The following is a 17,987-nucleotide window of genomic DNA, read 5'->3' on the forward strand; positions in this document are numbered from 1 at the left end:
TTAAGGTGAGCTATTATCAGCAGAAGAAAAAAAGCCCAAACTTTTGTAGTGATAATCAGGATGGCCCATTTCCAACCGTTGACAAGAAGGTGTGAGTAACAGTAGGGGGAAAAATTAGCATGGGAAAACAGTTTTACTTTGTGTATTTGTGTATTTTCGGCAGTTGCGGTACTCTCACCCTTACTTCTGCGCTGCCTCCAGAGCTGGGCGGCTAGAGACAATATCGTACCATGCCACTCTTACTGCTGCCTTCAAAGCGGGGTGGCCAGAGAGTGGTGGCTGCTGACTTAGGGCCCAGCTCTGCCTTCAGAGATGGGCTCCCGGTCAGCATCCGCTGTTCTCCAGCTGCCCAGCTCTGAAGTCAGCGCCACCATCAGCAACAGCACAGAAGTAAGGGTAGCAGTACCGCAAGCCCCCCTACAATAACCTTGCGACCCCCCACAGATCCTTTTTGGGTCAGGACTCCTACAATTACAATACTGTGAAATTTCAGATTTAAATAGCTGAAACGATGAAATTCACAATTTAAAAAATCCTATGACCATGAAATTGACCAAAATGGACCGTGAATTTGGTAGGGCCCTATCTATAATATCACCTCCTCAGTCGTGTCTTTTAAAAATCTCTCCTCATGTGGAAGCTGTTCCATACCCTAATAATTTTTGTTGCTCTTCTCTGTACTTTTCCCAATTTTAAAGTGTCTTTTTTGAGATGGGGTGACTGGAACTGCATGCAGTATTCCAGGTGTGGGCGTACCATGGATTTATATAGTGGAATTATGATATATTCTGCCTTCTTATCTATCCCTTTCCTAATGGTTCCTAACAATCGGTTAGCCTTTTTTCCACCATTGCTGCACATTGAGCAGATATTTTCAGAGAACTATCCACAGTGACTCCTAGATCTCTTTCTTGAGTGTTAACAGCTAATTTACACCCCATCATTTTATATATCTAATTGGGAATGTGTTTTCCAATGTGCATTACTTTGCATTTATCAACATTGAATTTCATAAGACATTTTGTTGCCCAGTCACCCAGTTCTGTGCGATCCCCTTATAATTCTCCACAGTCTGCTTTGGACTTAACTATCTTGAATAATTTTTTATCGTCTGCAAACTTTGCCACCTCACTTTTTACCCCTTTTTCCAGATCATTTATGACTACGCTGAACAGCATTGGTCCCAATGCAGATCCCTGGGGGACACAGCTATTTAACTTTCTCCGTTCTAAAAACTGACCATTTATTCCTACCCTTTGTCTCCTGTCCCTTTAACCAGTTACTGATCCATGAGAGGACCATCCTTCTTATCCCATGACTGCTTACTTTGCTTAAGAGCCTTTGGTGATGGACCTTGTCAGAGGCTTTCTGAAATCCAAGTACACGATGTCCACTGGATCACCCTTGTCCATGTTTGTTGACCCCCTCAAAGAATTCTAATAGATTGGTGAGGCATGATTTCCCTTTATAAAAGCCATGTTGACTCTTCCCAAATAAATAACGTGTTCATTTAGGTGTCTTGTGATTCATCCAATTTGTTTTGTACTTAGGTTAGATTTACTAATTGCCGTTACATTAGCTATCCTCCCTCCTACCAGCTATCCTACCTGGTACAGAAGCTAATTTAAGTGATAGGTTACATATCACAGTTAATAGTTCATATTTCATATTTGAGTTCCTTCAGAACTCTTGGATGAATATCATCTGGTCCTGGTGACTTATTATTGTTTAATCTATCAATTTGTTCCAAAACCTCCTCTATTGACACCTCAATCTGGGACAGTTCCTCAGATTTGTCATCTAAAAAGAATAGTTCAGGTGTGGGAATCTCCCTCACATCCTTTGCAGTGAAGATCGATGCAAAGAATTCATTTAGCTTCTCCGCCATGGCCTTTTCTTCCTTGAGTGCTCTTGTAGCACCTCGATCATCTAGTGATCCCACTGATTGTTTGGCAGATTTCCTGCTTCTGATATACTTAAAAAAAAATTGATGTTAGTTTTTGTGTCTTTTGCTAGTTGCTCTTCAAATTCTTTTTTGGCTTGCCTAATTATACTTTTACATTTGACTTGCCAGAGTTTCTGCTACTTTCTATTTTCCTCAGGAGGATTTGATTTCCAATTTTTAAAGGATGCCTTTTTGTCTCTAATCACTTCTTTTACTCTGTGTACCCATGGTAATATTTTTTTGATCCTCTAAATTGTTTTTTTTTTTTTTTAATTTGGGGAATATTCAGTTTGAACCTCTATTATGGTGTTTTTAAATAGTTTTAATGCAGCTTGCAGACATTTCACTCTAGTTACTGTACCTTTAAATTCTGTTTAACTAGCTTCCTTATTTTTGTGTAGTTCCCCTTTCTGAAGTTAAATGCTACTGTGCTGGGCTTCTTTGGTATTTTCCCTCCCATAAGGATGTTACAATTAATTACATTATGGTCACTATTACTGAGCGGTTCAGCTATATTCACCTCTTAGACAAGACTCTATGTTCCATTTAGCACTAAATCAAGAATTGCCTCTCATCCCTCGTGGGTTCCACGACTAGCTGCTCCAAGAAGCATTCATTAATGGTGTCTAGAAACTTTATCTCAGCATCCTGTCCTGAGGTGACATGTACCCAGTCAATATGGGGATGGTTGAAATCCCCCATTATTACTGAGTTTTCTATTCTCTAATCTTTCTCTCTCTCTAATTATTTTACAATCAACTTCCTGGTCAGGTAGTTGGTAGTATAGTCCTACTATTATACTCTTATTATTCAAGCATGGAATTTCTATCCATAGAGATTCTATAGTATATTTTGATTCATTTCAGATTTTAACTATATTTGACTCTATGCTTTCTTCCACATATAGTGCCACTCCCCCACCAGCATGACCTACTCTGTCATTCCTATATATTTTGTACTCTGGCATTACCGTGTCCCATTGATTATCATCGTTCCACCAAGTTATTGTGATGCCTATAATACCAAGCACGCAAGTTCTCCCATCTTAGTATTCAGACTTCTAGCATTTGTACACAAGAACTTATAAAATTTGTCACTTTTTTGTTGTCTGCCAGTTGCATGGGACAGTAGGGCGACTGGATGTCTATAAATGCAGATCTGCAACTCCTTTCCAGCCTATCCTATCATCACACAGGCTGGCACGGAGGCCAGTTCTGTGGCATGCAGTGTATGCAAAAACACACCTCTGTTTAGCACAGGGGTAGGCAATCTATGGCACGCGTGCTAAAGGCGGCACGCGAGCTGATTTTCTGTGGCACTCACACTGCCCAGGTCCTGGCCACCGATCCGGGGGGCTCTGCATTTTAATTTAATTTTAAATGAAGCTTCTTAAACATTTTAAAAACCTTATTTACTTTACATACAACAATAGTTTAGTTATATATTATAGACTTATAGAAAGAGACCTTCTAAAAACGTTAACATGTATTATTACTGGCACGCAAAACCTTAAATTAGAGTGAATAAATGAAGACTCGGCACACCGCTTCTGAAAGGTTGCCAACCCCTGGTTTAGCAGGTCAGCCAGTTGATCCTGCCCCCACCAAAAAAACAAAAAGCAAACCAAAAAAAGCAAAAAAAAAAAAAAAACCCAATCCCAACCTACATACATACCCCATGCAGGGATTAGGTGATGCAGAGGGCCTTGTGCTGGACATCCACACTACAGTCAAATTTTACCCTAGCTAGTCTTCTGGCAAGCATTATGATAAATCTATCAGCAAATCTGATCAGCTGATCCCATGATGATCCTTTATTTAAGCAAAGTATTTGAACAAGCCACCATGACTTCCAGAACAATGCAAAATTCTACATTTGACAATAATATTTACATCTTCACACTGATCCTTTGGTATAGGATTTATCGCAATTGTACTATTCCACATTTTGGTATCAAAGCTAATTTTATTCAACCCTATTGTTCACAGTCCAGTAGCTGCCAAGAAATTGTGCTGTGCTAGATGCAGCACCTCCCTTCAAGCAGTAAAAGGAAGCACTGCATTGAATCCAGACTTCAGTGGGAGATGCAGTAAATTAATGGCTGTGGGGGCAGTATCAAAAAAAGGTTATTAGGAGTAAGCAGAGCTCCTGGGAAAGGGAAAAGGGGGTGATCAACAAAGCAAGCTACATTGTGGAGGTTAGAAAATGTAGGAATAAAGTGAGAATTGCTAAAAGTCCAGCTGAATTCATTCTTGACAAAGAAATTAAAATAAATAATAAAGAGGTTTTTTAGTTATATAAATAAAAAGAGAATAAGGAAGTATGAGGGTTGGGCCACTATGCAGCATGGATGGGAAGGAGATTAAAGGTAATCTAGCTATGGCCCAAAAACTAGATTAATAGTTTGCATCCGTTTTCAGTCATCATGATAATAAAGAACACATGCATGAAGGCAGTATGGCTGATGGAAATGAGTGTCTAGAAATGGAAAACATCACCTCTGAGGTGGAAGAAAAACTTAAGTCCTTAATGTGCTCTAATCAGGGGGACTGGGTAACTTCCACCCCAGAATACTGAAAGAACTGGCACATAAGATTGCTAATCCAGTAGCAAGGATTTTTATCTATTCAGAAGTAGTACCATATGGCTGGACAATAGAGAACAACATACTTATATTTTAAAAAGTAGGGAAAAAGTGATCCAGGCAATTACAGACTTGTTAATTTGACCTCAGTAGTATGCAAGATTTTATAACAAATTGTGAAAGAAAGAATAATTAAATTAATAGAGAAGATTACCAAAGGTAGATCACGCCAGTCTAACCTGATTTCCTTCTTTGAGAAATAACTGATTTTTTAGATACGGGAAATACAGCAGGACTTCAGTAGAGCATTTGACACTGTGCCAAGAATGATGAATTTCAACTGGAACAGGTGCAGAGAAGAACTACAAGCATGATCAGGGGAATGGAGGTCCTATCTTATGGGAGGGGACTGGAAGAGCTTGGCTTGTTTACCCTATTAAAAAAAAAAAAGGCACAGAGGGGATATGATTGCTCTCTGTAAATAAATTAGAGGGATAAATACCAGGGAGGGTAAACAGCTATTTAAGCTTAAAGACACTTTACTAAAAGAACAAATGGATACAAACTGGCCATGAACAAATTCAGGTTGGAAACTAGGTTTCCAACCACCAGAGGAGCCAGGTTCTAGAACAGCCTCCCAATAGGAGTTGTGATTGTATGGCAGGGTTGATTGTGATGGTAGGGGCAGGGCTCAGCAGTCCTGGGGCTCACTTCTGGTGTATGTCCTGTATTCCTAAACTTCATAATTCAGGGTTTTCAACTTGCCACTGGTAGGGGTCAACAAGGGATTCCCACCTACCTCATGTATTCTGGGAGGGTTTTTTTTTTTTTTTAATCTCCTTCCTCTGAAGGATCAGGAGATGGCCACAGCTAGAGATGGGACATTGGGAGGTAGGGTATGGGGGGTGGGCCAAGGATCTGAGACGGCACCAAGAATTCTCTCTCTTAGGTGCTTAGCTGCCTGGTTCTTGCACATATGCTTAGGGTCTAACTGATCACTACATGTGGGGCTGGGAAGGAATTTTCTCTCGGGTCAGACTAGCAGTAACCTGAGGTTTTTTTGTTTTTGTGCCTTCTTCTGTAGTGTGCGGATGCCGGGATTATCTGAGTCTAATCTCAATCATTTCCCTGCTGTTGCAGGGGCCTTGGGAACTGGTGCACCTCAGTCCCTCCTACTCTCAGCCAGTGGCACATAATATTCCAGTCTCCTGTGGGCTGTAATTCTTTAGTCTCATTTCAGTTGTTGAGTACCTGTGTGGACTTAAATTCTATGACTCCTGCTTTTGGCCTTGACCCTCTAAATTGAACTTGGACCACATCCCCTGCAACCCAGGGCCTGGATTTCACCCACACCCCATAGCTGGGATCCTGACCAAAGTACATCAAGGATGTATGTAAATAAGGCAGAGATAATGCATAATTACTTTTTGCATCTGTGTGCTGCACAAGTCATAATGCAAATAGAGCTGGCTCACTCATCTCTAGCTTCAGAGAAAATGTTTTGCTTATAGCCAATTCAAATAAGTAGAATATTTTTAAAAAAAAATATTTATAGGCTATATTATCTTGACACAGTTAAGTGCATGATCAATACATCTTGCTTTATTACTGAGGTAAGATGAAGGAGGTGATTCTGGTAGCAGACGGCCAAAACACAGCACTTTGTAGAGCCAACCAACAGACATTTTTCTGCTTCTTTCTGCTAACGTTGCATGTGTTGTCACTTTTTAACACTAAAATATGTATATAGCTTAAAAGCTTCACCCCCACAAAAACCCAAACCAAACAAAACAGAAACTCTCTCTCCTCACAAGTCTGATTTTCATGCACCCCCAATTTACACTGACTTAAATGGGGGTTGAGGTGCTCCATAGTTCATTGCCTCTGGAAACTCCAGTTAATAAGGATGTCACAGATATAGCATTCTCTTCAGCAATCTCATTCATACTGATCTTTAATTCAGAACAAGAATAGGTTGCCAAAAATATCTAGATAATGAAAGCTCCTGTATTTACACCTAGGCATAATGGGCTGAATTCTATGAACAGTACTCTTGTTCAAATATTTCCACAACCCCTAAGGAAAGTGACTACAACTTCACTTGTATGCAAGCATTGTGTTGAAGTGAAACTTCATGCTTACAAAGCTGTAGCTGCCCCATGCCCATTTTCTAAGACGCATTACATTTTATAAAATAAAATACCAGACTCCAAGTTTCATTACACTACACAGGGAGGCTAAAGCAGCCAGATTTCAAAGAGAGGGGAGGACATTCTTTGTGTTACATTTAGGCAGCTGAAGATGACACTTCCTGTCCGCTTATAAATAGAGGTTTCATACCAAGAAAAATCTATTTATGTATTTATTTAATTATTATAGCACCAATTCTCATGATAATTGCATGTTTCATTTACAGAGATTCAAACAAGTTATTATTGGACGGGACTATAATAAATGCCTAACTTAAAAAAGTATCAGAGGGGTAGCCGTGTTAGTCTGAATCTGTAAAAAGCAACAGAGGGTCCTGTGGCACCTTTAAGACTAACAGAAGTATTGGGAGCATAAGCTTTCGTGGGTAAGAACCTCACTTCTTCAGATGCAAGTAATGGAAATCTCCAGAGGCAGGTATAAATCAGTATGGAGATAACGAGGTTAGTTCAGTCAGGGAGGGTGAGGTGCTCTGCTAGCAGTTGAGGTGTGAACACCAAGGGAGGAGAAACTGCTTCTGTAGTTGGATAGCCATTCACAGTCTTTGTTTAATCCTGATCTGATGGTGTCAAATTTGCAAATGAACTGGAGCTCAGCAGTTTCTCTTTGGAGTCTGGTCCTGAAGTTTTTTTGCTGTAAGATGGCTACCTTTACATCTGCTATTGTGTGTCCAGGGAAGTTGAAGTGTTCTCCTACAGGTTTTTGTATATTGCCATTTCTGATATCTGACTTGTGTCCATTTATCCTCTTGCATAGTGACTGTCCAGTTTGGCCAATGTACATAGCAGAGGGGCATTGCTGGCACATGATGGCATATATAACATTGGTGGACGTGCAGGTGAATGAGCCGGTGATGTTGTAGCTGATCTGGTTAGGTCCTGTGATGGTGTTGCTGGTGTAGATATGTGGGCAGAGTTGGCATCGAGGTTTGTTGCATGGGTTGGTTCCTGAGTTAGAGTTGTTATGGTGCGGTGCATGGTTGCTGGTGAGAATATGCTTAAGGTTGGCGGGTTGTCTGTGGGCGAGGACTGGCCTGCCTCCCAAGGTCTGTGAAAGTGAGGGATCATTGTCCAGGATGGGTTGTAGATCACTGATGATGCGTTGGAGAGGTTTAAGCTGAGGACTGTAGGTGATGGCCATGCGGGTGCCCATAGCAGTGCCACTGGTCTGGAGGTAGTGGCACCGCTATGGGCACCCGCATGGGAAGGAGACCCTGGAAGAATTCCACCATGATTTCAACAGCTTCACCAAGCATTCTCAAAACTACGATACCCACACAAGGAAATAAAGAAACAAATCAACAGAGCCAGACGTGTACTCAGAAGCCTCCTGCTACAAGACAGGCCCAAAAAAGAAACCAACAGAACTCCACTGGCCATCACCTACAGTCCTCAGCTTAAACCTCTCCAACCGCCAACCTTAAGCATATTCTCACCAGCAACCACGCACCGCACCATAACAACTCTAACTCAGGAACCAACCCATGCAACAAACCTCGATGCCAACTCTGCCCACATATCTACACCAGCAACACCATCACAGGACCTAACCAGATCAGCTACAACATCACCGGCTCATTCACCTGCACGTCCACCAATGTTATATATGCCATCATGTGCCAGCAATGCCCCTCTGCTATGTACATTGGCCAAACTGGACAGTCACTATGCAAGAGGATAAATGGACACAAGTCAGATATCAGGAATGGCAATATACAAAAACCTGTAGGAGAACACTTCAACCTCCCTGGACACACAATAGCAGATGTAAAGGTAGCCATCTTACAGCAAAAAAACTTCAGGACCAGACTCCAAAGAGAAACTGCTGAGCTCCAGTTCATTTGCAAATTTGACACCATCAGATCAGGATTAAACAAAGACTGTGAATGGCTATCCAACTACAGAAGCAGTTTCTCCTCCCTTGGTGTTCACACCTCAACTGCTAGCAGAGCACCTCACCCTCCCTGACTGAACTAACCTCGTTATCTCCATACTGATTTATACCTGCCTCTGGAGATTTCCATTACTTGCATCTGAAGAAGTGAGGTTCTTACCCACGAAAGCTTATGCTCCCAATACTTCTGTTAGTCTTAAAGGTGCCACAGAACTTAAAAAAGGTTACTCGTTGTAGGGGTTTCCTTTCCCTTTCACATGATGCTCCCTTGGCATGAACATTCCAGTAAGTCTTGAAAGTATTACGATACAATCGCATTTGCTCCAACCCCTCAAACAGAGACAAACATCTACAAGATCTCTATCAAGCGTTCTTACAACTATAATACCCACTAGCTGAAGTGAAGAAACAGATTGACAGAGTCAGAAGAGTACCCAGAAGTCACCCACTACAGGACAGGCCCAACAAAGAAAGTAACAGAATGCCACTAGCCGTCACCTTCAGCCCCTAACTAAAACCTTTCCAGCGCATCATCAAGGATCGACAACCTATCCTGAAGGACGATCCATCACTCTCACAGATCTTGGGAGACAGGCCAGTCCTTGCTTACAGACAGCCCCCAAACTTGAAGCAAATACTCACCAGCAACCACATACCACACAACAAAAACACTAACCCAGGAACCGATCCTTGCAACAAAGCCCGTTGCCAACTCTGTCCACATATCTATTCAGGGGACACCATCATAGGACCTAATCACATCAGCCACGCTATCAGAGGCTCGTTCACCTGCACATCTACCAATGTGATATATGCCATCATGTGCCAGCAATGCCCCTCTGCCATGTACATTGGCCAAACCGGACAGTCTCTATGCAAATCAGATGTCAAGAATTATAACATTCAAAAATCAGTTGGAGAACACTTCAATTTCCCTGGTCACTCGATTACAGACCTAAAAGTCGCAATATTACAACAAAAAAACTTCAAAAACAGACTCCAATGAGAGACTGCTGAATTGGAATTAATTTGCAAATTGGACACCGTTAAATTAGGCTTGAATAAAGACTGGGAGTGGATGGGTCATTACACAAAGTAAAACTATTTCCCCATGTTTATTTTCCCCCCTATGGTTCCTCACACCTTCTTGTCAACTGCTGGAAATGGGCCATTTTGATTACCACTACAAAAAGTTTTTTTTCTCTCCTGCTGGTAATAGCTCACCTTAACTGATCACTCTCGTTATAGTGTGTATGGTAACACCCATTGTTTCATGTTCTCTGTGTGTGTATATCTATATCTATATATATCTATATATATCTTCCTACTGTATTTTCCACTGCATGCATCCGATGAAATGGGTTTTAGTCCATGAAAGCTTATGCTCAAATAAATTTGTTAGTCTCTAAGGTGCCACAAGGACTCCTGTTCTTTTTATTAACTTGATGTAGTTTAATAGGCACATATTGTTCAATACCCTTCAACCCCCCTTCATTCCAGCTAGACTAGGCCCTGGATCACAAAAGCTGCACTGAATACTCTTGATTACTGGACTTGATAAAAAATTAGAACTATATACCAAGCTACTTTGCTGAAGGTATCTGGGGTGAGAAACTAGTAGCATAACAATCTATTAACTATTTACAAAAGTGAGCTATCTGTTGTGGTTATTACTTTACATAAAGGAATAGCAGTTGTACAGAAATTACGTTTCTTGATATTTGATAAATATTCTGTGAATGGTTATTAGCATAAATGGGATAAATGGTAGCATTTTGTATTGCCAATGCATTATTTTTGCAAATCTAAGACAGCAATGATTCCTAAAGATGGGACTGCATAAGATATGCATCTCAAGATTGGATGCTTGCTTACCGGATACCTTTTCAAATATAGGAGATTACCTAGACAAACAGTTTTCCAAGCTAGAGTTAAGTTTGAGAGCTGGGGTAAATTTTTCAAAAGCACCTAAGTGACTCAGGAGCCCAAGTCCTATTTTCAAAAGATATTTAGACACTTAGGAACCTAAGTACCATTGACTTTCGAAGAACTGTAGGCTTGTAGGTGTCTAAATCACTTTTGAAAATGGGACATAGGGTAAAATTTTCAAAAGCCCCTACATCATTTAAGAGTCTATGTCTATAACTTAGGGTAAACAAAAACAAAACAAAAAATTAAAGGTATGTTGTAGATGTAAAAAAAAAAAACTCCTATTAGAAACCCAAGACATTTCGAGTTAAGGTTAAACTTAAAACAAACCCAGTAATTTAATAATATGGAAATACACAATCAAGGCATCCAACATTAATTTTGTCCCAGTAGCAATTCTCAAAAAGAATAACACCATTATTTCTCCACATAAGTTCACCTCATTAGTGACCACAAAAACTAGACTGCTTTTCTTTTAATAGCACAGTAGGCGTGCTGTCTCTGGTCATTGTTGCAGTCGTACATGATCCAATTGCAAATTCCTGATTACACAAATAGCATACTGAATAAACCCTCTCTCCTTAAGATCTCATGTGTCACCAATTCCAGAATATCACTAAACTCAGAATCTGTGTGTCTACATATAAAGCCTACATGCTCAGATCATTAATTTATAGCACTTGCATGAAAACAGCCTAGATTAGTGTGGTGATGAAGAATCACATTCAGTGTTGGAGAAATTAGAACAAAACAAATAATAAAACAAAAGGTCATGTGATGAATATTTTTTACATTGTACCCACAAGCTGTATTAGCCTAATATTTTCTCCACATGTAACATGTCTGAAGCTTTAGACACAGACTTCTTAAAACCTTAATGCAAAATTCACATATCTTATAAAACAGGCTTGGAAGGAAAAAAGAAAGTTTGAAAACTGGCCTCTCTACAGGGTGGAGTTAAGAGTGTTTGGGTGCCTTAATTAACAAATCTTACATTTGAGTTTCTTCCAAGTTAGATCTTAATGCTGAACCTCTTGAGTTTCAAATGATGGTTTCTTGCCAGATACAATATTTGTGTAGGGTTATTTAAAAACAATTATTTATTTTGCAAAAGTCCCCAGGTAAGGAACAGGGTTCTGCTGTGCTCTGCAAAATGACTGTGTAAAAGCTGGCATCTTCTTACTCAACAGATGTCTTTCTTGTAGGTATTCATAATTTGTATAGGTTTATTTTAATGACAAAGACATGTTTACTGCTTTTTACTCTTGTAGGACCAGCAAAGCTAATATAACTAAGAATGTGGATTGTATTCTATTCTTCTGCATCATCAACAGAATTGTTTGCTGATTTACAATTACAAGCAAATGCTGTTACACCTATGCAAACCCAATGGGTTTTCACAGATGTAAATGAAGGCATAATTAGCCCCACACTACCTTTATTACATGCACAAACTTGCCACAAGATTAATGCCTTTTTTGCGTGAGAATTTCTTTATGGTTTCCGTTTTATGATGTTTTTTAAATGTCTGTGACATTCACTGAGGGGCAGGGAGCAGCATCCTTTGTGGAGTTCCTAAGTTGACAGGGCACTGTGAATGTAAGCGATAGGAACTGGTTCCTGTCTCCCCAGCCGGCCTCTTGAAGTCACCTCTCCTTTTTGCCCAGCCTTTCTGCTCCACTAGGTTCCATATTTTGATTCTCGATCCCCCTCTCATGTTTGCCTCCTGCACCTTCTGAAGTTCACAGGACCTTATACAAGCCATGGCAGATTACCAGGTACTGAAGGATTGATGTTGGTCTTACAAAGGCTCAAAACAGGCCTCTACCCGGGGCAGGCTCCAGGCACCAGCTTAACAAGCAAGTGCTTGGGGCAGCCAAGGGAGAGGGGCGGCACCTGCGGCAATTCGGGGGCGGCAGGTCCCTCCTGACTCCCTCTAGGAGCGAAGGACCTGCCGCTGAACTGCCGCCGCCGATCGCGGCTTTTTTTCCCCAATTGCCGCCGCCGATCGCGATCGCGGCTTTTTTTTTTTTGCTTGGGGCGGCAGAAATGCTGGAGCCGGCCCTGCCTCTACCTACTCTAAGTTGCACCAAAGGCCAGTTTGGCTCTCAGTCAGCTGCAGGATGGAGCAAAGGGGGCTGGTGAAGGGAGGCAGATTCCGTTTCCATGCTGAAATCTTCTATTGTTTGTATTGTTTAATTAAACCAATAGCTAGATCTTTTTAAGAAACAGATCAGAAGAACTCCAGCATAATGAACTTAGTATTTGCTTAATATGCAATGTGAATTCAGGGCAGTGTAACTGAGTACATGGCCATGGGGAATAGGAAGGCGCTTGGGGGTAGAAAAGTCCACGCTTTTAAAAAAAATTCACTTTTTCTCTTCAATGGTTGTTAGGGCTCCAAGGCTGAAGAAAAAGGAGCAAGGATCACGGCTCCCTTGTTCTCCTAATGTACTCAACTTTTCTTTCAGAAAAATGCAGGAAGCAGGACCTGGGACATCTGTCCCTAGTTCACAGTGAGACTGTCTGGGTGTGGTGCAGAGCTAGTGGAGAGGAGAGACCTAGCTACTAATTTGCTTTTAACATGGCATGCTAGGAACAGGAGGGGTCAGGGGCTTTATATAAAGAGGCTCTTCTAACTCTTCACTGCATGCTGGAGAAAGCAGCACTATAGGGAAGATGCTGTCCTAAAGCCTCTGGATGCTATAACCTGTCAGACACTTACAAGTAACTGAAAAAACCTATCGACGCTTAAGGAGAGGGCTTGAAGGACCAACAACACTTTGACCATTACACATCTTTAGGAGATTACATTCTATGTAGCTGTGTGTGTCAGTTGGTGTAATAAGAATTTCCATATTTAAATAATTGCTACATCCCTGTCATATTCTATTCTTCACTTCCATGGTGCAGTAAGGCAGCATGACTGCTGCAGCTGGTACCAAGAGTTTAACTTCTCTCTCAAGCATCAAGTACAGACCAATGTTGGAGGCAGGATACCAGACTTGGCAGATCCGGTATGGTAAATCCTAGTAAATCATAATGCACTACAGCAGGCTGTGAAAGATTCAGTATGTACAACGTTCTATTTTTAATTAAAAAAACCCTCAAATTATTTTTTACTCAGTAATTGTTGAGTTGTAGGTAAAACAGTATCTTCCTTCTCCCCCCCCATCCCCACCTTGTTCCCCAAGCCGGGAGAGCAAGTTCCTGAAGTTGTTTTAAAACAAAAGTTTTCAAGCCAGCCACCATTTTAGTTCTTGGGGGTTGTGACCCCAGCCATTTCCCATACTCTGATTCACTTTATTTACCTAATTGAGACGATAAGAGACAGCACCTCTAGCAGGATGGCAATGATGAACACCACAACTGCTGCAGGTGGGGGAGGGGATAGGGCCATCCCATGTTTCAGGAAACAGGTGATCGAGAGTATGAGGAAGACTGTGGTGGACAGGAACACATCCAGGAGTGAACTGAAGGTAGCACTGGCAAACGTCTTCACAGGAGCATTCTTTATAACCTGTTTGGAATATGGGGGGTGAGAGGAAGTGGAAGAGAACATGAATAAGTTTTTCTATGCTGATTACATTGTACTACACTCCAGAAACATATCTGAAAACAAAGAGAAAGAATACATAGCACTTTGTCAGCTCAGCACTTCAACATAAATACTGAATGACCACTGTGAAAGGAGTTGGTAGTCAGTCCAGTTCCTGGTGGATGAGTCCACATCACAAAAAACATCATCAAAATTTGCACCCTTGTTCACAGTCATATTTTTAAAGTGCTCAAAGAACGTTTTCAGAATGCTAATAATATAGAAAGATTACTGCGATGCTCTGTACCTCGGGGGAACACCCAGCACCCCCATGTTCATCCTTGTAAAATGATTGTGTGGTATCCAATGCAGTTTGTCATGTCAGGTGTCTTTGGAAGGCTCGTGATGCACTGAGCACTGTTGTTATAGTGATGTTATAGGTTATAATTTCATGTATGTAGTTATGAGGTTGAAAATGTATTCTCATGGCTTAAAATTAGCCCAGGAAAAAACTCTCTGAGAGCAGAGAGGCAGTTCACACCTCATCAGGGCAGATATGGGACAAACCCAGCCCAGCCTCACAGGAACAATGGACACTGGCCTAGGCAGCAACAAAAGAATCTGTTCGACTCTCGAGGGAATCACCCCCCCCCCCTTCCTTTGCTCAGTTTGGAACTGCGATGAGATAATGCTCACCTGACTCTGAGGGGGGGGGGGCAAAGCCAAGAGGGAAGAAAGGACATGATAAAAGGGAGAGACATTTGCCATGTTCTCTCTCTCTTCCACCTACATCTACAGACACCACACCAAGTGACTGAAACACTGATCAAAGGGGAGAGCCTGGCTGAAAGACAACCAGCCAGCCAGTGGTGAGAAGCATCTAAGGTTGTAAGGGCACTGAAAGTGTTAAGATCAGCTTAGAATGCATTTTGCTTTTATTTAATTTGACCAAATCTGACTTGTTATGCTTTGACTTATAATCACTTAAAATCTATCTTTCTAGTTAATAAATCTGTTTGTTTATTCTACCTGAAGCAGTGTGTTTGGTTTGAAGTGTGTCAAAGGCTCCTCTTGGGATAACAAGCCTGGTACATATCAATTTCTTTGTTAAATTGACAAACTCATATAAGCTTGCAGTGTCCAGCGGGCATAACTGGACACTGCAAGACATAGGTTCCTAAGGTTGTGTTTGGGACCGGAGATATTGGCTAGTGTCATTTGGTTGCACAATCCAAGGAGCAGCTTACATGCCAGAGGCTGTGCATGAACAGCTGAGGAGTGGGGGTTCTCACAGCAGAGCAGGGTAAGGCTGGCTCCCAGAGTCAAGGATTAGAGTGACCTAGCAGATCACCGGTCCGGATAACACCAGAGGGGAATGTCACAATTACACAAAAAGCATGTAAAGACTAGGTAAAAACATTCTCAAGAACACAAGACGGGATAAAAAGATAAAAAATCACTTACTGCTATGCAGAATCTAATTCTCAACCCATAGAGCACATTGTCCCCTCCAAATCTATCACTTGGAGAGTGCAGATGGAGCAAGGGTATCAATCCCAGGACCCAAGGGGCTGTATACAGCCTTCTTGATGTATTTATTTGACCTCCCTGGCATATTCAGATTCTGTAGATTCTTTCATTAAAAAGAAAAAAAAAACATTTCTGGCTCTCATGGTTACAGAGAAAACCTTTTCAATGAGAGTCTGCATGCAGTTTGAAATAATTACTCAGAGGTGTGAACTCCCCCATCTTTCCTTTTATCATCCTTAGAGCTAGAAACTAACATTCAGGTGCGCTCTTGAGATAAACAGCAAACTGAGCAGAGTTTATAGTTCTTGTCCCCATTAAAGTCAGTTTAGATTTTGGTTCACAAGAAGCAGCTTCCATAGCAAATATCTTACTGCTGGAAACAGAAAAAGAAGGAATAAATTGTTGGCTGTATCCAGATATGCACTGACTCAAACATGCAAGGCTCATTCTTCTTTATCAATGTACTAGTTCATAATGGTGCAAAATCCTCAAACACTTATTCAATCTGTACAGGACTAAGGTGCCACAAAGACTGAGAATGAAATGTTTGCCTGCCATATTTGGTAGTTTTGTCATCCTTTACCAAATGCCTGTGTGTAAGAAAAGCCAGGATGAAAAATTATTTAAAATTAATGGCATAAAATCAAAAGTGGCCTCTTTTCTGTGTTCGAGGGAAGATTAAACAAAACAGTGGGTCAAACCAGAATAATTTTTTTTCAGGTTCATGCAGCATTTGAATAAAGCCTAATTTGCACTGCCAGAAACCCTAATGCTTACTAATTTATAGACATATCATATAAATCAGAGTTCAAAATTAGCAATGATTCAAGGTCTTCACTAGTCCCACAGGGTCACCAAACCCACTTGTGCAGGGCTGGCTCTAGGCACCAGCAAACCAAGCAGGTGCTTGGGGTGGCACAATTTCAGGGGTGGCATTTTTTTTTTTTTTTTGCTTCGGCAGTTGCGCTCCCGGGTTTTTTTGTTTTGTTTTTTGTTTTGCTTGGGGTGGCAAAAAACCTAGAGCCGGCCCTGCAATTGTGCAGCCTAATGACTAACTATGTTTTGACAGCAGGTTTCAAGTATTTTTGCTAGTTTTAAATACTTCTTTTCACTGAGAAATGTTACCTGCTTTTTAAAAAATGAAATTTGAACAGGGAGCAAAGGCTTTCTTTCCACATCATTAGCAAACAACCAACATAGATTTCTGAACCAGTTTCAAACACAGTTGACTGATAGCTCTTAGATAAATATCAATGAAAAAACGGTTACCTACCTTCTCATAACTGTTGTTCTTCGAGATGTGTTGTTCACATCCATTCCACATTAGGTGTGCGCGTGCTGCGTGCACGAGCGTCGGAAACTTTTCCCTTAGCGGTATCCGTCGGGCCAGCGGGACCCCCGCCTGAGCGGCGCCACTGCGCCGTGCATATATACTCCCGCTGGCCCGACCCCCTCCAGTTCCTTCTTGCCGGCGACTCCGACAGAGGGGTAGGAGGGCGGGTGGTGGAATGGACGTGAACAACACATCTCGAAGAACAACAGTTACGAAAAGGTAGGTAACCGTTTTTTCTTCTTCGAGTGCTTGTTCACGTCCATTCCACATTAGGTGAATCACAAGCTTACCTTCGGAGGAGGGTAGGAGTCACGGAACAATTGATCGGAGGACCACCCCGCCAACCGCCGCGTCCTCTCGGGCCTGCTGGTTGACCGCGTAGTGGGTTGTAAAGGTATGCACCGACGACCAGGTGGCTGCTCTGCAGATCTCCTGGATCGGGACCTGTGCCAGGAAAGCCGCTGAAGCTGCTTGTGCCCTGGTCGAGTGGGCCATGACCGTTGGGGCCGGAACACCTGCGAGGTCATAACACGCCCGAATGCAATCTGTAATCCAGGAGGAGATTCACTGCGCCGACACCGGGAGGCCTCTCATCCTTTCCGCCACGGCCATGAACAGCTGCGTGGATTTACGAAAGGGCTTGGTGCGCTCCAAGTAGAACGTCAACGCTCGACGGACATCCAGGGTGTGCAGGCTGCGGTGACTTGGGTCCGCGTGGGGTTTGGGAAAAAACACCGGCAGACAAATGTCCTGGCCTAGATGGAATTGTGAGACCACCTTTGGGAGGAACTTGGGGTGTGGGTGGAGCTGCACCTTGTCTTTTGAAATACCGTATATGGTGGCTCTGAGGTGAGTGCCCTCAGCTCAGATACCCTTCCTGCCGAGGTGATGGCCACCAGGAATGCCACCTTCCAGGAAAGGTGGAGGAGGGAACAGGTAGCAAGGGGCTCGAACGGGGGCCCCATGAGTTTAGAAAGGACTAAGTTGAGATTCCATGGAGGGACTGGGGGGCGTGAGTAAGGGAACA

The 17,987-nt window shown here is 42.0% G+C and overlaps 1 protein-coding gene across 1 annotated transcript in view; it reads right to left on the reverse strand.

Moving 5' to 3' along the window:
• The window catches only part of ADCY9 (adenylate cyclase 9), a 206,326-nt gene that overhangs the window by 20,152 nt on the left and 168,187 nt on the right, over positions 1-17,987 (reverse strand). Inside the window, exon 6 of the mRNA XM_065411641.1 lies at positions 13,871-14,079. Coding sequence (XP_065267713.1) covers positions 13,871-14,079 — 209 coding nt within the window. The remainder of the gene's footprint in view (positions 1-13,870; positions 14,080-17,987) is intronic.

Source organism: Emys orbicularis, chromosome 10 (genome assembly GCF_028017835.1).
Source record: "Emys orbicularis isolate rEmyOrb1 chromosome 10, rEmyOrb1.hap1, whole genome shotgun sequence".
NCBI lineage: Eukaryota > Metazoa > Chordata > Testudines > Emydidae > Emys > Emys orbicularis.